Here is an 18,718-nt window from a genome sequence, read left to right as displayed (position 1 = left end):
ACGTCTGGGCAGCGCGAGCCCCATGTGGGCATGCGGCGTGTTGGCGCGAGCGTGGGTGTGGAGCGCGGCACGTGTGGGAAACGAAGTGCAGGCGTCTGAACATCCGGGCGCTAACACTACGGATCTAAAAGTTTGTTAAAATTAGCTCTAGTGTATCCAAACAAGAATGCTAATGATAGATGACTAATTTTTAACTAAATTTTCAACTAGTTGTTAGCTAACTGGCTAGCTAACTATAACTAATTTAAACTAAGTTTTTGCCGTAACTAATAACCAGTCATTTGTATCATGCATGGCCTGTATATACTCCATATCTATCGATGGACCTAACTGTTGCACGTGTGCAAGAGCAGCCGGCCTGAAGAATACTCCCACTTGGGCGCGACCGCGCGAGAAAAAGAGGGAGCAGAGTCCTAGTCGGATACATACAACCTCTACACGTCAGTGACAGCCTCACAGATTCTGGGCCAGTAGGGTCATGCATGACGTGCACATTCCTAAAGGATGATTGTTTATTACCGTAATTGGAGAATTTTGACTGTCTCTGTATCTCCATCCAAGCGCGTCCGGATACTTCATCGGTCAAGTCACGAGATATCCCCACGTTCGGTCAGCCCACGTGCCAGTAACAACATCTCGGTGTGGAGTAACATGAGACGATCCTCTTTTTAATAATAATTACAAACACCAATGCTACAGCCGCACGTAGTAGAAAAAACGATGCTTCGGATTGTCTCTCTCCTCGTATAGCATCGAATTTGCTATATTGTAGCTACCGATGTTTGGTTAGAAAAGCATCTAGGTTTCAATATGCATCGATATGTTCAGTCCTTTGAGCAAATAATAGTGCTCCCTTCATTTCAGATTTTAAAACGTTTTAGTTCTTCTACATGCATAGTTTTTGCAATCCACTTACGTATATACTATGTTTAAATGAATAGGAAAAACAATGTATTTTAAAAGTTAAAACGTTTTATATATAATTTAAAATAGGGGAATATTTTCTAGTACACGATGGAGAACGAGAAAGAGAGAGGGGGGGATTTCTGGTTCACACGCACGAAGGAAGTACGAGGGATGGGGTCCTTGGCCACGAGTGAAGGCTCCACCTGGGTCTGGGCATTGACGCCCCCTTCTGCGATTTCGGGCATCGTGTGTAGACGTGGAGGTTGAAAGAATATTTCAAACCTTGGCACACTGCGGCCGCTCTGTTTTAACTTTTTCTAGTTATAGCCTCGTTGATTCTAAATTGTAATTTACTATGGTTTTATTCTAAATCCTGTTTCTTTTTGCAAATCATAGTGTAGCTACAGACACTTGTACATACACACACTCACCCCTTGGAAACACATTTGTACACTCTACACCTACGAGTACCTTTGATAGACTAGATTAATATTAATTAAATTAATTTATTGAAAAGATACAAAACAATATATCTAGAATATCAAAAAATTTGTGAATATCTAGAATATCAATTTAGTTTTACTAAATTGTTCATTACACATATGTTTTGACAGAGCAACCATAGTTTAAAATAAATGAATTATGCCAAATTTCTAAAACATGCACATGCGTGAACCTAAGCCGTTCCACGTAGTTTTTTTTTAATAATTGTCTGAATTAAATCGCCTTTTGAGACGGTTAGAAAGTTTGAATCTAGCTAAACATTTATATGACTGGTTTCTTATGGCAACCACATCTAATAATTGTCATAGCCGCCTCTATATTATATGACTGGTTTTTTATGTCAACCGCATCTAAAATTGTCATAGCCGCCTCTATAAAAAAAAATCAGTTTCTGTCATGTGTTTCTCGCTCTTACCTTACCCCACAATTTACGGGATCAGAGGAAAATGCAGGGAAAGTTGCTCAGACGTTGTCCTAACTCATAGCCACATTTGTCAACAGAGCTACTTACAAATACACATTTACACCAGCAGACGGGGGCTTCCGAGTTGTGAAAGCCAACAAGAGAACACTGCTATTCTGCTAAGTTCTAAACACAAGAAGCAAATGGACGCAAAGAAGAAACGCGTGGCGATCGTCGGAGCCGGCCCAAGCGGCCTGGCGGCATGCAAGCACGCGCTGGCCAAGGGCTTCCGCCCCGTGGTCTTCGAGTCCGGCACCGCCGTCGGCGGCGTGTGGAACCGGACGCTGGCCTCCACGAGGCTGCAGACGACGGCGTCCGCCTACCAGTTCTCCGACTTCCCCTGGCCGCCGGCGTCCGCGGACGACGAGGGGCTCTCCTTCCCGCGCCACGACCAGGTGGCGGAGTACATGACCGCGTACGCGCGGCGCTTCGGCGTGCTGGAGCGCGTCCGGTTCGGCTACAGGGTGCTCGGCGCCAGCTACGTCGGGGCGACGGAGCAGGAGGTGGCGGCGTGGGAACGCTGGTCCGGGAATGGCGAGGCGTTCGGCGACGGCACGGGCGAGTGGCACCTCACCGTGCGGCACGGCGACGGCGACGGCGACGGCGAGTCGGAGGGCGGCAGCACTCAGGTATGTCGAATGGCTAAGACGCTAAGTCAATCATTGCCAGAGATGAAATGTGGTGGTAGGTGTTGCACGGTCGGGGATAGTGTATGTTTGCTTTCGTCTGGACGTATCCATCGACTATCGACCAGCCAGCAGAGAATCCCGAATTTTGGTATATTGGTCTCCTTACCATCCAAATGACGATTGAGACCGAGAGTTTCCGTCCCAATGCAAGGTACTCTTCTAAAGGAAAACTTTTTATCCACTCACTGCATGCCCACATGGATTGGTCACTTATCCAATAATCCGCCATGCGCTCTGTCTACTACACAACCATACGTTTTATATAGTTTCAACACATGAATTTTTTTTGCACCATAGAATTAAGATCCAACAGCATCCACCCTTCTTCTACCTCCAGCCTGCAGCCTCCACAGATCACATATCATAATTTTTTTCTATGAAAGGACAAATCACAGATCCGCCGCCGCCGCCGGGGCGAGCTCGCCTGTCGCCGTCGCTGGCGCCGGTGGTCTCAGGTGACAAAGAGAGAGATAAAAAATCTATGTTTTTTTTTGCTAAAACACATATGTGTTGTATAGCATTTCTGCTAAAAAAAACATTATGTCTTTATTCGATTTTTTTTTGCGAACTTAAGCTTTGCATTGCACTACTGCCGAACCAGTTTTTGCAGACGGTAGAATTGATTTTCCGAGGCTCAAATCCTTCGCCTGTGTTAATCCCAATTTTCGAAGGCATGCACCGTGCCAGCTTGTGCTAATCGCAATTTTTGGAGGCAGGCATTGTAACCGTCTGCGAAAATAAATCACACAAAATTAAAAAAAAAAGCTCACTGGTGAACCTGAGCCCACCAGCGCCTCCGCCGACTACCTCGCCGGATCCGCTGATGCCGCCGGCTTCCACGAACCACCACCGCGCACTTGGATCTCGCTGCCGTCTTCACATGCTCGGAAGGCCGCACGGCTGCTGAAACGGAGACCGCCGTGCCACCGTGAGAAACCCTAGCACGCCGTGAGGGAGGCCGTCGCGCCGTCGTCTTCACGTCGCCACGAGAAAACCTAGTGCGCCACTGCGAGGCCGATTAGATCTTGCCACGCCGCCGTGTGAGGCCGCCTCGCGCCTCAAGGCCGCCACCCCCTCCGCGAGTTTGATTTTAGCAGAGAAGAGAGATGGATGCGAGAGAGTGAAGGAAACCCTAAAGTCCCTCTTCATATATAAACCCGGTAAGGTGGAATGGGTCGCGACTTCCATGGGTTTGGTTGGTCCTTGGTCTATTAATGGAGGCGGGCCTCTTAAGTGGTCCTCCTATGAAAATAGAGAGGCCCGCCTACGTAAATTGATTTTATAAGACGAGCAATTATCTGCCTCCGTAAACAAAATGTCCGCCTCTGTAAATCCATTTGGCGAGGCGGTCAAATAAGATTACCGCCTCCGAAAATCCTCAGGTATTTTAGAAGGCACCTACTGTACATTTTGTGACTGCCTCCATTAATTAAACGACTTGTCTCCTAAAATCAATTTTTTAGTATTGTTACCATATTAGATAGTCGACTTTGATAGTTATTACTTTCCATAGTTTTATATCAACGAAAACTAAAAGCATTTTAAAAGCCAAATAACCATATACTCCCTTCATCAGTGAATAAATCAATTTCTAGAATTGTTCTAAATCAAACTTTCTAAATTTGATCAGAGCGCAAAGATTTATAACATGAAATTAGTGACATTAGACTATACAGCATAAATATATTTTCATAACATGCTTACTTGTTTTTCATAAATATTTGTGTTTTAAATATGAAAAAAAAACTTAAGATAACTTTAGAATTTGATTTATCCAGGGACAAATGTACTATATATGACTATAAGAGCCAAGTGTAGTGTACGACTATAAGAGCCAGTTGCCAGTTGGAGCTTTCACCATAGGGTGATGCTAGGCTTGAGTTACCTAAAAACCGTTTTCTGTTTGGAGACGGATTGGATCCGTTAGCTCTAAAATTTGATGCTAAAATAAAGAGCTAACTGATCCAAACATCCTAGTTAAAAGGCTAAATCTAAAATAGGCCAGATCAGTTATTGCCACAATCTCTATAGCCAAAATGATGCTGGGAGCAATTCCAAGAGACTCTGTATCCCTCCTAATTTAGAGGAATTGAGATTTTGGTGAAAAATACTATCAGTGCAGAAAGTGACCAACACGTAAATATTTATAGTTTTGTCGTACGTTGTGATCGGATGTGGTCTAGCACTCAATGACACAGGGTTTATTCTGGTTTAGGCAACGTGTCATACGTCCAATTTGAGTCGATCGGTGGCTTTATTCCTGAGCCTAGGTGCTCGAAGTTTGCAGTGGGGTTACAAACGAGAAGGAGAAAGATGGGGGGTGCAAGAGGTCCGGTCGGACTCTGGTCTGAAGGACCGAGAGTGATGGGAGCTCTGCTATGTGCTAAGTGTTCGAGTGTGTGCTCGAGGCTCGAACCTGGTGGTTCTGTGGTTGTGTGTCGAATGAATTGATTTATCCTCCTTTGTTGGGAGAGAGCGCATCCCCTTTTATAGATGAAGGGGACGGCCTTACAAGAGAGAGAGAGAGAGTACGTGTGCTGCTAAGTCTTGTTGCCCACACCGTCGGGTACAAGAGGACTGTAGGCGCCCATAACACTGTTGATACCAGATGCATGTGGGAGGTTGCGTCGTCTTCTTCTGGTATGGCAGACGTCGGTGCCTACCATACTGTTGATGCCCAGAGACATGTAGGGGTTTTACTATGTTCGTCTGGTACGGTAAACGTCGGCGCCCATATCACTGTTGATGTCTAGAGGCATGTGGGTGGAGCCTTACCGTGTTTGTCTGATAGGGGAGTTGATGGCAGCCACAATACTATAGGGAAAGTGTCGGCGCCCACAACACTGCTTGGGTTCTGACACGCCAGGAAGGTTGCAGGGTACTGTCCTGCAGGTGTACAGGGTACGGTCCTTGGTATTACGGTTTGACTTGAGTGCCCTGCCTTACTTTCTCCATCCGTTTCCTGGTCCTCACCGAGCGGGCGTCCCCGGTCGGTTGGTCCTAGTCGGCTCTGATTGTGCCAGTCGGAGAAGAGCTGTAAGCAGGGGTTCGGTGATCCCCGATCGGAGACGCGGGTCGGAGTCGGAAGCGGTGTTTGGCCAGGCCTTCTGGTCGTAGAGGCCGTCCGAAGGCGGGCCGGAGTCAGAAGCGAGCGTTGTTCCTCCTTAGTGAGGTATTCCGGTCGTAGAGGCGGGCCGGAGTCGGAAGCGGGCGCCGTTCCTCCTCGGCCAGGCCTTCCGGTCGGCGATTTGGATCGCCCTTCTGGCCTGTCGTTTAGGTACTTGGGCCGGCCCCGGAGTTACGTGTCGTTCGCAACGTTGTCTACTGGGCCGAGCCTTTATTGGAAAGTCGGTTCATGAGGAACCCCGGGTTTATGAACCCGACAAATACACTCCAACAGCTTTTTTAATTGGATCTCTAAATATAGGCATCATTCCGGATTTCTCAATAACGAAAGATGGAGTGAGGATGTGGTTGTCTAAAGTGCACACAAGATATCGAAAAGCTATTAGAGGGTACAAAGATATAGAAAACGATTTTTTTTCTCAAATAACTCTAAACGATGATTTAGAGAGTAAATTTTAGAAAGATTCTTAGAGATAGATGCTCTAATTATTAGCTACTATATGTAAACAACCCAACTAATAGCACAACGACAAAAAAAAAATATTATATTAGCTCTCTCACTCTCACCTAGCAAAATTTGCAAGCAAACACGTCTTAGCCGATGAACGAACAGCGGCCATCCGTTTGTAATTATCAACAATCCAGAATGAGTGTTTACTATTTATATGTATTCATTCGTCACTGCCGGCCTCTCCTCGCATAAAGAACGCGCTACTTGCCAGTGCCGGCAGGCTCCTATCCTTGTCAATGTCCCCTCCTAGGTCCTAGCTGCCTCTCCTTTCTTGAAGCATCTCCCATGCTGTTCATCTCGTATGACCAGCAGCCATCATTTGCATGCGACCCGCGCGCTTCGTCGCTTCGCTTGTCACTATCGCGAGGCTAGCTGCCTCCCGAACCAATTAATTGATGAAAAAAATGGCGCATTCCGATCGATCCTAGTATGTAATAACAATCTTGGTGCTCTGTTCCATAGATCTACAGGTTCGATTTCCTAATCCTCTGTATCGGGAGGTATGGCGTGGCGAAGCTCCCGACGTTTGCTGACGGAAGAGGCCCCGAGGTGTTCCGCGGGCGAGTGCTCCATTCCATGGAGTACTCAGCCATGGCGCACGCGGACGCCGCCGAGCTGGTCAGGGGCAAGCGTGTCGCCGTGGTTGGCGCCGGCAAGTCGGCCATGGACATCGTCGCGCAGTGCGCCGAGGCAAACGGTGAGATCGATACGATCGGACTGATGCTTTTGCATTGCCTGCCTGCTGCTTCTACGTCTTTGCAAATTACTAAAGCACGTCATTTGCGTTTGACAGGTAGCAGGTACCCGTGCACAATGGTCTACAGAAGCGCCCATTGGATGCTGGATCCTAAACTTGCTATCACCACCTCGGCTCGATGGACCGAGTTGATGGTTCACAAGCCCGGAGAGGGGTTCGCGCTCAGCCTTCTCGCCACGGCACTCACTCCACTGGTAACACTCACTAGCAGTCTATGTCTAGCACTAGCTCATGTCATGCAAACACACACTGTGACACTGATCGATCGACTCCATCCATCCTGCTGCAGCGATGGCTTATCTCGAAGTTGGCCGAAGTCTACTACAAGAGGACCATCCCGATGCGGGAGCACGGGATGGTCCCGGACGGCAGCTTCTCGCAGGGGAGCCTGGGCTGGCGGATAGGCATACTCCCGGAGGGGTTCTACGACCGGGTGGACGACGGCAGCGTGGCGCTCAGGAGGTGCCGCGGCTCCGTCGGCTTCTGCGCGGACGGCCTCGTCGTCCTGGACGACGACGACGGCGTCGTGGTGGGCGCCGACGTGGTCATCCTCTCCACGGGCTTCCACATCGACCGGCCGCTGCGGGACGTGTTCGCCTCCCCCAGGTTCGGCGAGATGGTCGCGCCGGACGACGGCGGCGCGGCCGCGGTGCTCCCGCTCTACAGGCACTGCGTGCACCCGCGGGTCCCGCAGATGGCCGTCGTCGGGTACGTCGAGAGCGGCTCCAGCATCTACCCCTACGAGATGATGGCCAAGTGGGTGGCGCACCTGCTCGACGGCGCGGTCCGGTTGCCGCCCGTCCGCGACATGGAGCGCGACGTGGCGGAGTGGGCGCGGTGGGGCCGGTGGGCGAGGCGCGCGTGCGGGGGATTCTTCCTCAAGTCGTGCATCGCCTCCGTCACCACGTGGTACCACGACCAGCTCTGCCGGGACATGGGCCACCGGCCTAGGAGGAAGGCCGGCCTCCTCGCGGAGTGGCTACAGCCGTACGGCCCAACGGACTACGCCGGCATCCAGTGAAAGCTGTACTGTAATGTACGAAGGATAAGGATCCAATCTTTGATCTAACTTCAAGCTGGGCTACCAAATTACGTACTCATTTGAATACGCTAGGCCCATGTTCTTTACTCCAATTGGGCCTACTTATGCTGCTACCATAAGAAAGAAAAATTCATGAAAATACGGCGGCGTGAGTTTGTATTATAATGACAATTTTCCTTATGTTTATTTGATCGGACGCCTTTACTCATGATTACTTTAGGGTGTGTTTGGTTTGCGGGTTCAACTGAGATATCCCGGGTCCGTCCTAGATGATTTGCTGTTTGGTTCCAGAATCAGTGGGTTAGGTTCATCCCGCACAAGGTATATTCTCTCGGGATGCGGGTTCGATCGGTACCTCCAAATCGAAGGAATCATCTCGACCCAGATGAACATTGTTGCAACTCCGTTGGCGAGCGCAGACGCGGGTTGCTTGGATGCTTCTCCATCGCCGGCATGGGCGACCTCCGGCGCCCAGCAATGTCCGGATGCTTCAGCCATGGTGTAGCTCCGTGCGACCTCCGCCCCCCGGCCCCTGCCCTCCGACGCGGGACGAGCCCCTGGCCCTTAGCCCTCGACAGGCACGACGACACAACGTGGGGCGAGCTTCGACCCCAGCCATGGCGGCACGGCGAGCTCCGTCCATGGTGGCGCGGCACGGGGCAGCTCCTCTGGCCTCTGGATCTGGACGAGCAGCGGGTTACGGGGGCGGCTAGGGCAGGCAAGCGCAGGCTCGGGGAGGTGGCAGTAGGGCGGGTGAGCTCAGAGCTCGAGGTGGTGGCGGCCATGGCGGGCGAGCTTTGGCTCGGGGAGGTGGCTGCCATGGTGGGGCAGGGTTGCGCGGTGCAGGGCGCGCCAAGGCAGGGCGACGCGGTGCGGGCCGTGGGGGCAGGGCGGTGCGACGGGAGGTGGAAGAAAAGGGAGGAGTCACTGACAGCTAGGTCCCACGCAGATAGTACATCCATCCCAACCCGTTCCATCCCTCGTACCAAACAGAAAACTGGAACGGCTCCAACCCTCAAACCAAACATGAGATGGGTTCATCCCATCCTAGAAAACTGGGTTCATCCCAACCCAACCCACTTGGTCTCCGAACCAAACACACTATTAGAATCACAACACAAGATGTAGACATTCACACATACTATAAACGTTCGTACGCGCATCCTACGTATTTCTATGAGCATTTCTAAATAATTGAGCTGTTAGATTTCAGGCACCTTGTGTCTACCAGCGAACTAAATTTTTCTATATTTATATCTATATCCACGTGTTTTGATTCTGAAAGAAAGTTAGAATGACTTATAATTTAGAATAGAGAGAGTACTATTTACCAAATATTAAATAGCCAAAAAATCCTCAAAATGTCCTCGTGTTGCATTTAACTTTAAGACATACCGCATTTCATTGCAACGCACGGCCACGTTTGCTACTAAATATATATTCATGAAAATATATGAGATTGAACTTTCAGATTTCAAGCACCTCGTTTGCCAACGAAAGAATAAAGCCCCCTTTGGCACGGCTCATCCAAAACGGCTTCACCGGTGAAGCCAAAGCCAGTGAAGCCAGAAAAACTGGCTTTTTCTGGCTTCTGGTTCATTTTAACCCCGGCTTACAAAACGGTTTCACGCTACAGTGCCTCGATTTACGCAAAATAGATGAAGCCGAAGCCGGCATAAGCCGTGCCAAGAGCCCTAAGGATGCTAAATTTTATAATACACCGATGATGCGAGTGGGCAGATTAACCGCTAAACTAAGCCTAGTTCGCTTAACCGTAGACCATTTCCTGGTAAAGACAGCCGATGAAAGGCTAGCCTGGAGGATCTTTCTCTTTGAGTTATTTTAGCGTAGACGCTGAATTTAACTAGTTTGACGTACGTACTCATTCAGCTACTTTAGTTTAAACCAGAACATACAAATTACGTTCCAAAAGTTACCCCGTACGTCAACAAGTGCCGGGAAATTATATTCCAGGGGAAATTAGGCCAATTACTGTCAGCTTGTCATAGGGCTTGATAAGGCACGGCCTTTTTTTTTTTTTTTTTGGTGTGTGTTCCCGTGCTGCACGCTTGGGAGGCTGAGAATTTCGTGCAAGCTTCGTCTCCCGGTAGTAATAACAATAGATAAAACTGGAGATGTTAGGCCAATTCTTTCCAAATTGCCTGTAACAACTCATCTCTTTTTTTTTTCCACACGAGATACAAAAGGGAGTTTTTTCCCCTCAGATGTACGTTTTTTTCAATCTATGAACAGTAACCGTGGGTTTAATTAGGATCCAACCTTCTCTATGCAGTTCCGTGTCTTGGCTTCGTCTGCCTATGGTCGTCCCCTGCAGCTTACTTGCCACGGCCATGCAGCCGCTGCCCCCTACTTTGCTAAGGGCCTGGTTCATTGGGACGAGAGACTGGGGATTAAACTGTAGTCCCATATGTTGTTTGGTTTAAGGAACTAATCTTTTGCACAAAGACCATAATACTTCTATTCAATACACAAATCAGCTAGGGGTTGTACCCCTGTTCCCGCGCTGTTTTTTCTGGTGGTGGTGGTGGTGGTGCTGGCCGCGCTGCTTTGATTTGCCTTGCGCGCGCTGCTGGCAGGCTTTCCTCTCCCCAAATCATTCATATATTCAAAAGAGTGTTCGTGCAGTTCATAAATATTCAATATTACAAATCATCAGACGTACGATCTCCTAAATAAACCATCAGCTATCCAATCCCGAAACTGATTCATATTTCGATCTTCGTCCCCTTGACGTATACTACGTCTATTTCCTTGGGAAGAAGACGATGCTTCGACCATTGGAACGTAGTTTTCATTCTGATCACACATATCAAAGTCCGTATCCGCTAAAGCATTCTCTCAAATGAAAATTATGAACGGCCATGCAAGCCATAATTATTTGGCTTTGCTTTGGCACTGGATAACTCGGCAAATCTAACAATATCCTCCACTTTATCTTTAAAACTCCAAAAGACCGCTCGATGACATTTCTAAGTGAAGAATGCGAATAATTAAAGAGCTCCTTTTTACCTCTTGGCATTGGTCCTTGCCAAAACTCTTGGAGATGATACTTCGTTCCCTTGTGCAGTGCAAGATAACCCATTTGGTTCGGGTAACCCGAGTCGACAAGATAAAACTTCCCTACGTAACCATAATTTTTTTAAGTAACATGGAATTAGGACATAAATGCAATTGCAAAGGCAATCCAAAATGTGTTCAAGTTCCCTAATAAACAGCAGGAAGTAAATTAAACAAGTCAATGACTAATGGACATGTCACAGCTTAAGTTGCCTAATAAACAGCAGTAAGTAAATCAAACAAGTCAATGGCCAATGGACATATCAGCTTAAGTTCCCTAATAAACAGCTATAAATAAATCATACGAGTCAATGGCCAGTGGACATGTCACCGCCAAGTTCAGCGGCAATATATTGCGCGGATTCAACCACTAGCTCACGCAGTCACATTCCTTCCTTTCTCGCCACTGGAAGCACGCTGCTCCTGCAGGCAGTGATGCCCCATCTATGAAAGCAAGCACGTTGCTCCTGTATGCAGTAGACAGCGATGCCCACATCTTCTACTAGGCAAGCTCTTTTCACTCTCCCGTCATCTATAAATGGTTCTGTGCAGGATTCCAATCAAAGTTTCTTCACCTTGGTACAATCAGTTTCAAGTAAACTAATCATAGTGGATTGCTGTTTGGAGTAGAGATTATGCAAATTTATCTATTTGGCATATGTAAATCAGTCGAATAAGAACATGCATTGCTGATTTCTACAATTGGTCATACACTACTAATATTCACTAACATGTTCTTTTAGGTGGTTGCAAGCATGATCAGAACTTTACCATGTCCTTTAAGCAACATCTAAAGGTTGTTGTCACGACTCATTTCACTGTAAAAGGTTCTGGTAATTATTTTTCTTAAAAAATAATAATGTTGTTAAGGTGTAGGATCTGTGTTGTTCTTTCAAAAAACATCTAGAACTGCACAGAAGCAGCTTCATTTCATAAATAGCACTCCTCTACACTTATACAACTCTTTGTTGTTAATCAGTAACAGTGCATGAGAAGTAGGTTAACTGAGAGAAGAGCAAAACCTATGTAGTAGTGCCAGATATAGTTTGAGTGTGTGTAATGGCTAATTATCTTAGATGTAGTGCCTAATATAGCTGGAGTGTCTGTAATTGGCAATTATATTTCAATATCATTTCAGCTCATGTATTTTTGAAATATTAGCTATTTGCATGGCTACCGGTAAGATTGCAATCACACCACAATATCTACTGCATCACTAGCACACATACTAAACCACGGGTAAGCATTGCACTTGCATGGACTAAACCTACATAAAAAGATCCGCCGAGAGTAACAGTGGCTAACACAACCTAGGTGAAACATGGAAAGTAACATGGAAAGTATGTCAATCTAGGTGAAACAAGAGATAATAGGAGACATCAATACCTTCATGTGGATGTGAAAACTTGTCGTCATACTTCTCAATTGCATCCTTGAATACCCTCGTATCATGAACGGACACAGGCCATCCCGCCACAACAAAGGTAAATCTCATATTGAAACCACCGGTCCCAATTAGCACCTCTTAAGGGACTAGTGGACTAGAGACTACTAGTCCCTCTTTTAGCCTCCTTGGTTGGCAATTTATGGCCTGTTCGGTTGGCTGGGCTGGTGCTGGCCAGCCCACTCACGTGGGCACTGTTCACATGAACAGTGTCTTCCAGTTAGAACATTATTTTTCTCTCACAACAATCCAGTCGGAATAGTATTTTGGCTTATCTTTTAGGCCAGCCGAACAGCCTTTTAGGGACTAAAAAGGAACTACGATCTAATCTCTAGTCCTTAGTCACGAGGAACCAAACAGGGCGTGGATCACTTTCATCGGTGACCTCGTTGTTGTCTTGCCCACCTTCCCGCCCACCCGTTGTCTTCCTACCTTGTGCAACCGAGTACTCCATCGACTTCCGTGCGTGGCTCGCGTGCTCACTTGTTCAGGGGACGCTCCAAGTCTGATGTGCTTGCTGGGCAGCGCTGGTACGACCAAGGACACCCTATCCAAGTCCGACACCGGCGGACCATCACACGGTGGCTGCCATTAGCGGAGCCAAGATGAGCACCTCAGGGGGTAATCAATAGAGATTTAGAACAAATGTCGAAGATTAACGGTGAAATCACGTTTTTTCTACCGTAAATATAAAAGGAAAATCACTCTCACAGGGGGTTGCTGCCCCCCTAGCCCCCCCCCCCCCCCCGGATCCGCCACTGGTGGCTGCTGTTCGCGTACTTGGCTGGCGCGATGCTGTGCCTGCCAGCAATGTGATGCTCCGCCGAGACTACGCCCACATCGCCGCGCGAGGGCGCGAGTCACCTTCTTCTACAGCAGTTCTACATGGGTTCCATCTGTATGCAGCTGCGGAGCCGCCGCCATGACAGTGTCACTGGTGCCGGCATTCCAGGCGCTCGAGATGCGCTCGCCCCGCACTGCTTTCTTCTCCGGCTTTGGCGCGTCGGATGTTGTGACCAGCGTGCACAAGCTTCTCCTCTATGGCGGGGGCGCGCGGGTGCCGACGTGCCGTGGCCTACTGGCCTCGCCCGAATAGGATGCAGTCATCGATGCGTTCTGCGAGACTTCGGCATCACCGTGTACCGCCGTCCTGTTCGTTTGGTAGATAAGTCATGGCTGAAAGTACGGTTAGTTGATTTGTTGTGAGAGAAAAATACCTGCATGCGTTGGCGGCTGGGCGCCAATATCCATTGGATGTCCAAAGTTTGACTCATCTGGGATCCAAAATCCAAGTTTCGTTTGTACTCAGAGGCATGTGTGGATGTCCAAATCCAAACGCATTCTGTTGGACAGAGTCCAGGAAGAAAAAAATCAATTGGATGTTAAATAATCTAAATCTATCTTTTTACTTGACGAATCTTGCACCCTGAACATTGGCCCCTCGTTCTGCGAGGTAATGGTCACATCATCCCAAATTTCCGGCCGTGGATCTCCGGCTGCTTTCGCAAACCGTCAGGCCAGAAGCAGTTCCAGACCCTTCTCCTCCTCGCATCCAGCCCACCGCCGTTCCTCCTCCCGCTCCCCTCCGTGCGCCTCGTACCGTCGTCGTTCCTCCTTCTCCCTCCGTCCGGCTCTCACCGCCGCCCGCGGCTTTCTCCGCCTGCTGCGGATCCACGGTCTCCCTCCACCAGGCCCTTTCTCGGGAGCTGCGAGCGCATCCGTTCCTTTGGGCTGTGGCTGCTCCGACCTCCGACCGTCGGGGTCGAGGACATCCCAGACCCGCCGTCCGGACGCACTCCCCTGTCTCCTACAGCGTCTCTGTTGCGAAGGCCCGAGAGCCGCAGCCTCCATCTCGCCGCACCGGCGGCTGACAACCCAAGACGAAGGGGATGACGGCCACGACATTCTGGCTACCTACAACGACCTTAGCCGCAATGTCGCACCGGCAGCACCCACCCACTGACTCCTACGCAGCTGCGCTGGACTCGACGTCGGCATGGATGTCGTACATGATCTGTTCGACTGAATGCTCATGAGATAAACTGTAAACAGCCGCATGTTTTGCTTGTATGGCTGTGCCGACACCTGTCTTCCATGTTTATGTCATAAATGATGCTTACCAGTTTGAGCTTGACTGTTTGATGCATGCGTGTTGTAAGCTCGAAATGTGGCCATGCTCAAGATGATTGATGGTACATATTCTACATACTCAAATCAAATGGATTTCAATTTTGTTTGTTATGTATTCATGTCCATGCATACCAGCTGTTCGATAATAGCCTTCGCATACCAGCTAAATGCATCCAACTATCATTTTTTTTTAAATCACTCAGCTTGGATCCAATGTCCCATAATAGCCTTCGGATAGACATTCATGCTAATTCCATTTGCCACATTATATGATCTCTAATTTACACGACGTCAAATTATTTCTAAGTAGTTTAAAAAATTATTTTTAAGTGATAAACAAGCAAATAATCAGCTTTGTCTGTGGCTAAACTAAATTTCAACTTGAAACTTTCTAATTTTGGAGTTCATTTGGCAATATAAATCACTGCGTGTAGAGATAATTTGAGCATCGCCAATTGTTTTTTCAGAGAGCCATTATAAGTAAAACATCTATCATATTATCGAACTACACATGAAACTGTTTATTTTTGCTGCTGCTATAAGAATACATAAACGTTGCAAGGTAAAACTTCTGTACAAAACATGATCCCATTTTCAAAAATCATCGACATGTTTGAAATAGTTTTTGATATTATGATGATCAAAGTGTAGATATCTCCCTTTGTAAAAGGCATGGTCTACCAGCAGGGGCGGATCCAGAACGAGGCTGCGCCCCGGGCTGAGCTGCTGATTCACGTTCAAAACAGTCTGATCTTACTTCTTAGGCCTCCTTTTGTCTAATTAAGATCATAGTTTTTTATGCTAAACACCACATATGTTACAGAGACTACATGGACTCGCCCCGGGCTGTGGCCCGGGCAGCCCGGGCCCTGGATCCGCCCCTGTCTACCAGGCCAGCCGATGGCGCCCGTGCCTCAGGCAGATAACGGCAGCACAGCCCATATCTTGCGCTCCTGCGACGGGCAAGGAGATGGTGACGGCGGTTGAGTCTAAGGAGGGCAGTAGCAGTGCCAACGGGTGTCCCCTAACCGGCCGCACCATCTCATGCACAGCTTGATGCTGACATCATCCAAACATCCTGCTAAACGATCATACCTCCTACCCTTCAAGGTAATGTTCATTGTCTGATATCTTCAGTTATGTACCTCTGTTATATCGCTTAGCAGGATGTATGTGTTGACTACCATCTCGGCTTGTTTTTTTATTCTTTCGAGGAGCTAATATGTTCCCCCTTATCTCTTCACAAGATGGATACTGATAGAAATTATCTCATGTTCAGTTATTTGGCTCAGGATTCATGCCATCAAATCGGTGAGCAACTGAGCACCTTAACCTGTGATAAAGATGTTGTCGTTTCTATTTCTGTGAAACTGGTTTCCATGATCTTTTATTCTGGATATGTTTACTTTAGTTTTCTCTCAGTTGTCTACAATTTGGAAATTTTGCTGATTGCTAGTTGTTACCTAAGAGCTGATCATGTCATATATACTTAAATTAATGGTAATAACTACACCATACCTCCTTTCCAGTTTTCCTCTCTCTCTCTCTCTCTCTCTCTCTCTATATATATATATATATATATAGCCAGGTACAAAATACCTTATTTTGTAGCCAGCCAATCCAGCGAACCAGGTGTCTCCCGCTGGTGCTTCCGATCCAGTTCCGTGCCGCTGACACAGGAAGCCGCGGAGCCGAATGAGCCGATGTGCTGAGCCACACGGTTACGGTGGTCCACCTACAGTCACTGCCTGCCCATGATTACCGCTGGATTTAATTTCCTACCTAAAAAGCATGCATAGCTATTATATTATCTACACGTACGTGCATGCCAAGCAAGTACATGGTTACTAGAATACGTTAGCAAGGTCGTAGAATTACCACAGTTTGGTGTCAAGCAATTCCGAACTAAAATTTACCATACAATAATTTGGATATATTTAAATGGCTGGATATGGTAATCAGGATGGGTAGTTACTAGAATTTGGCGTCATGTCAGGAAATTCTGATAAACTTGTTGCTATCACGCGGTTGAGGTCGACGCCGCAGGACGCTGGAGTAGCGCGCCACTATCGGTCACTGCTGGCGGCGAACGCGAGCAGGGCCGGCCATGGCCAAACTAGCGGCCTGGTGGTCTCTGCTGGGCTGCGTGTCTGCGCCGGGCCGCCGTGTGCCGAGCCTCCGCTGCGACGACGGAGAAGGAAGGCCGCGGCGGGGATGCGAGCTCGTGGGATCGTTGATCAATTGCTCCCTTAGGCCAAGTTCGTTTGAAGGGGAACAACTCCAGGAATTATTCCCCGTGAACGATCACTGTATAAATCACTGAGGGCCCGTTCGGTTGGGGCCATTCCTGGCCGGAACATATCCCGGTGATACATGACCGTATAAAATACAGTAGTATTCCTGGCCGGATCCATTCCAGGAGTTGAATACGTGAAAACCGAACGTGCCCTGAAGCAATTCTGGAAGGAATGATTCCGGGCCACCTAACCCCACAAACCGAACAGGCCCTTAATTGGAAGGGTGCCGGGGCGGAGAACCAAGCAGAGATCCAAGTCCAGAGTTACGATTGACGCCTGCAAGCTACTAATCTCCCACGAGCAACAAACCAACCTGCACAGCCAGGTCCCATCAATGAAAGCAAGCCCATCCATCTCTTCTCATCAGCAAGAAGAAATCCTAATGAAATAACAAACCAGTGGAAATCCGATTGCTCAATCTTGTTGTCTCCAATACGCACTAAGCAGCGAGGGGAAAAGCTAATCTGGTAATAGTAAAATCATATTGCAACAAAATCTTACCATGAGATTTTTATTTAGCACGTCCAACACCTGGTGTGTGCGCAGGCGCTGCGACTGACATCCATCCCAAAGGCATCAACTCCAAGGCTACGACATATGAATTCCCAATTACTTGCTGACTAGACCAAAAGGAACCTGCTCTTAATCAAAAGCAATCTGCTCGAGATTGGATGAGTCATGCAGATTTTTACAGCGGCTTACCTGGAGATCCTATCTCTGCTCACATCGATGGGGAGTGCTCACCTGAAGATCCTCTCCCCGCTGGCATGGATGGCCAGGTCCGATTTGAAGCTGCGATGTGGCCGAGACGGACCTTCTCCGGCGGCGTGTCTAGTGGCGAACGAAGGACACGATTATGATTTGGAGTTTGTGATGTCATGGCCTCACGAGTCGTAGAGAAATTTGCGGCGCTCCCCCATGGCTCGAGAGCGTGGATGACGGAGCCGAGCCGGGTGACGGAGCTGTTGTGCGTGAGTAGGCTGGGTGGGAGCCGATCCAGCAGGACTGCCTATTGGCCTGTTATGTGGTGCCTGGTTGCGCCATGGCACGCGCGGGTTAGACCAGGCTACAGAATAGGTTGTTCTGTAGCTGGCTACGTACCAGTAGTTCTATACCATGGTACGCGCGGGTTAGACCCGGCTACAGAATTGGTTATTCTGTAGCTGGCTACATACCAGTAGTTCTATATATAGATATATTCCCTCCGTATAGGAAAAAAATGATGTTTAGGACAGCATTTAGCATACCAAGGAGTGATTAATTAGGGTAAAGTTTTTCCTATTTGCCCCTATTAAATACTGCTTCGCGTGTGTTCTATACGAGAAAGTTTCCTAGATCAACCGGTTAGCGTATCGAGGTGTGAGGCTGGTGAGCTGAGTTTGATTCATGGCGCCCACAGTTTTGCTTCATTTTGCATGGCAATGGGTGATTTTTGCATGTCACTGTTTCTGCCGTGGAGATGCATGGCGTGCGTACTATTCGCTATTTTCGGCTGGGAGCGAGGAGGAGGTTGCATGGCGCCTTTGTGCACCCTCTCGTTTTCAAAATTTTCGGCCTAGAGCGCATTTGTGCTTGCTCGGCGCGTTTATGCCTGCTCGTTTTTCAATTTTTTTTGGCCTGGCGCTCATTTGGAATAAGAAGACCGACGTTTGGGTTACCCGACGTTTGGAATAAGCGGTGAGGGCGAGCGGCGAGGCGAGCGGCGGCGAGCTGGATCCATGGCGAGCGAGCGAGGCGAGCTGCGATGATGGCTTAATAAAACACGAGTGGA

At 48.3% G+C, this 18,718-nt stretch overlaps 1 protein-coding gene and 1 long non-coding RNA gene across 4 annotated transcripts; one reads left to right on the top strand and one right to left on the bottom strand.

Annotated features, from left to right (window-relative positions):
* Window positions 1-1,894: 1,894 nt before the first annotated feature.
* Window positions 1,895-8,178, top strand: LOC136522217 (probable flavin-containing monooxygenase 1). The gene is made up of 4 exons (XM_066516013.1): window positions 1,895-2,502; window positions 6,662-6,896; window positions 6,993-7,150; window positions 7,246-8,178. The coding sequence occupies exons 1-4, from the start codon at window positions 2,017-2,019 to the stop codon at window positions 7,975-7,977; spliced, it is 1,611 nt and encodes a 536-aa protein (XP_066372110.1). The 5' UTR covers window positions 1,895-2,016; the 3' UTR covers window positions 7,978-8,178.
* Window positions 8,179-17,137: 8,959 nt separating this feature from the next.
* On the bottom strand, window positions 17,138-17,952 carry LOC136519396 (uncharacterized). Of its 3 annotated transcripts, none has more exons than XR_010774904.1 (3): window positions 17,650-17,952; window positions 17,449-17,567; window positions 17,138-17,260 (listed from the first exon to the last, which is right to left on the bottom strand). It is a non-coding gene; the product is annotated as an uncharacterized lncRNA (long non-coding RNA). The 3 variants fall into 3 exon arrangements; XR_010774905.1 differs by having other exon boundaries at window positions 17,449-17,563; XR_010774903.1 differs by having other exon boundaries at window positions 17,449-17,535; window positions 17,650-17,950.
* Between the last annotated feature and the right edge of the window lie 766 nt (window positions 17,953-18,718).

Source organism: Miscanthus floridulus, chromosome 18 (genome assembly GCF_019320115.1).
Source record: "Miscanthus floridulus cultivar M001 chromosome 18, ASM1932011v1, whole genome shotgun sequence".
Classification (NCBI taxonomy): Eukaryota; Viridiplantae; Streptophyta; class Magnoliopsida; order Poales; family Poaceae; genus Miscanthus; species Miscanthus floridulus.
Note: the sequence above shows the minus strand (reverse complement) of the source record. Positions and strands in the feature narration are given on the sequence as shown.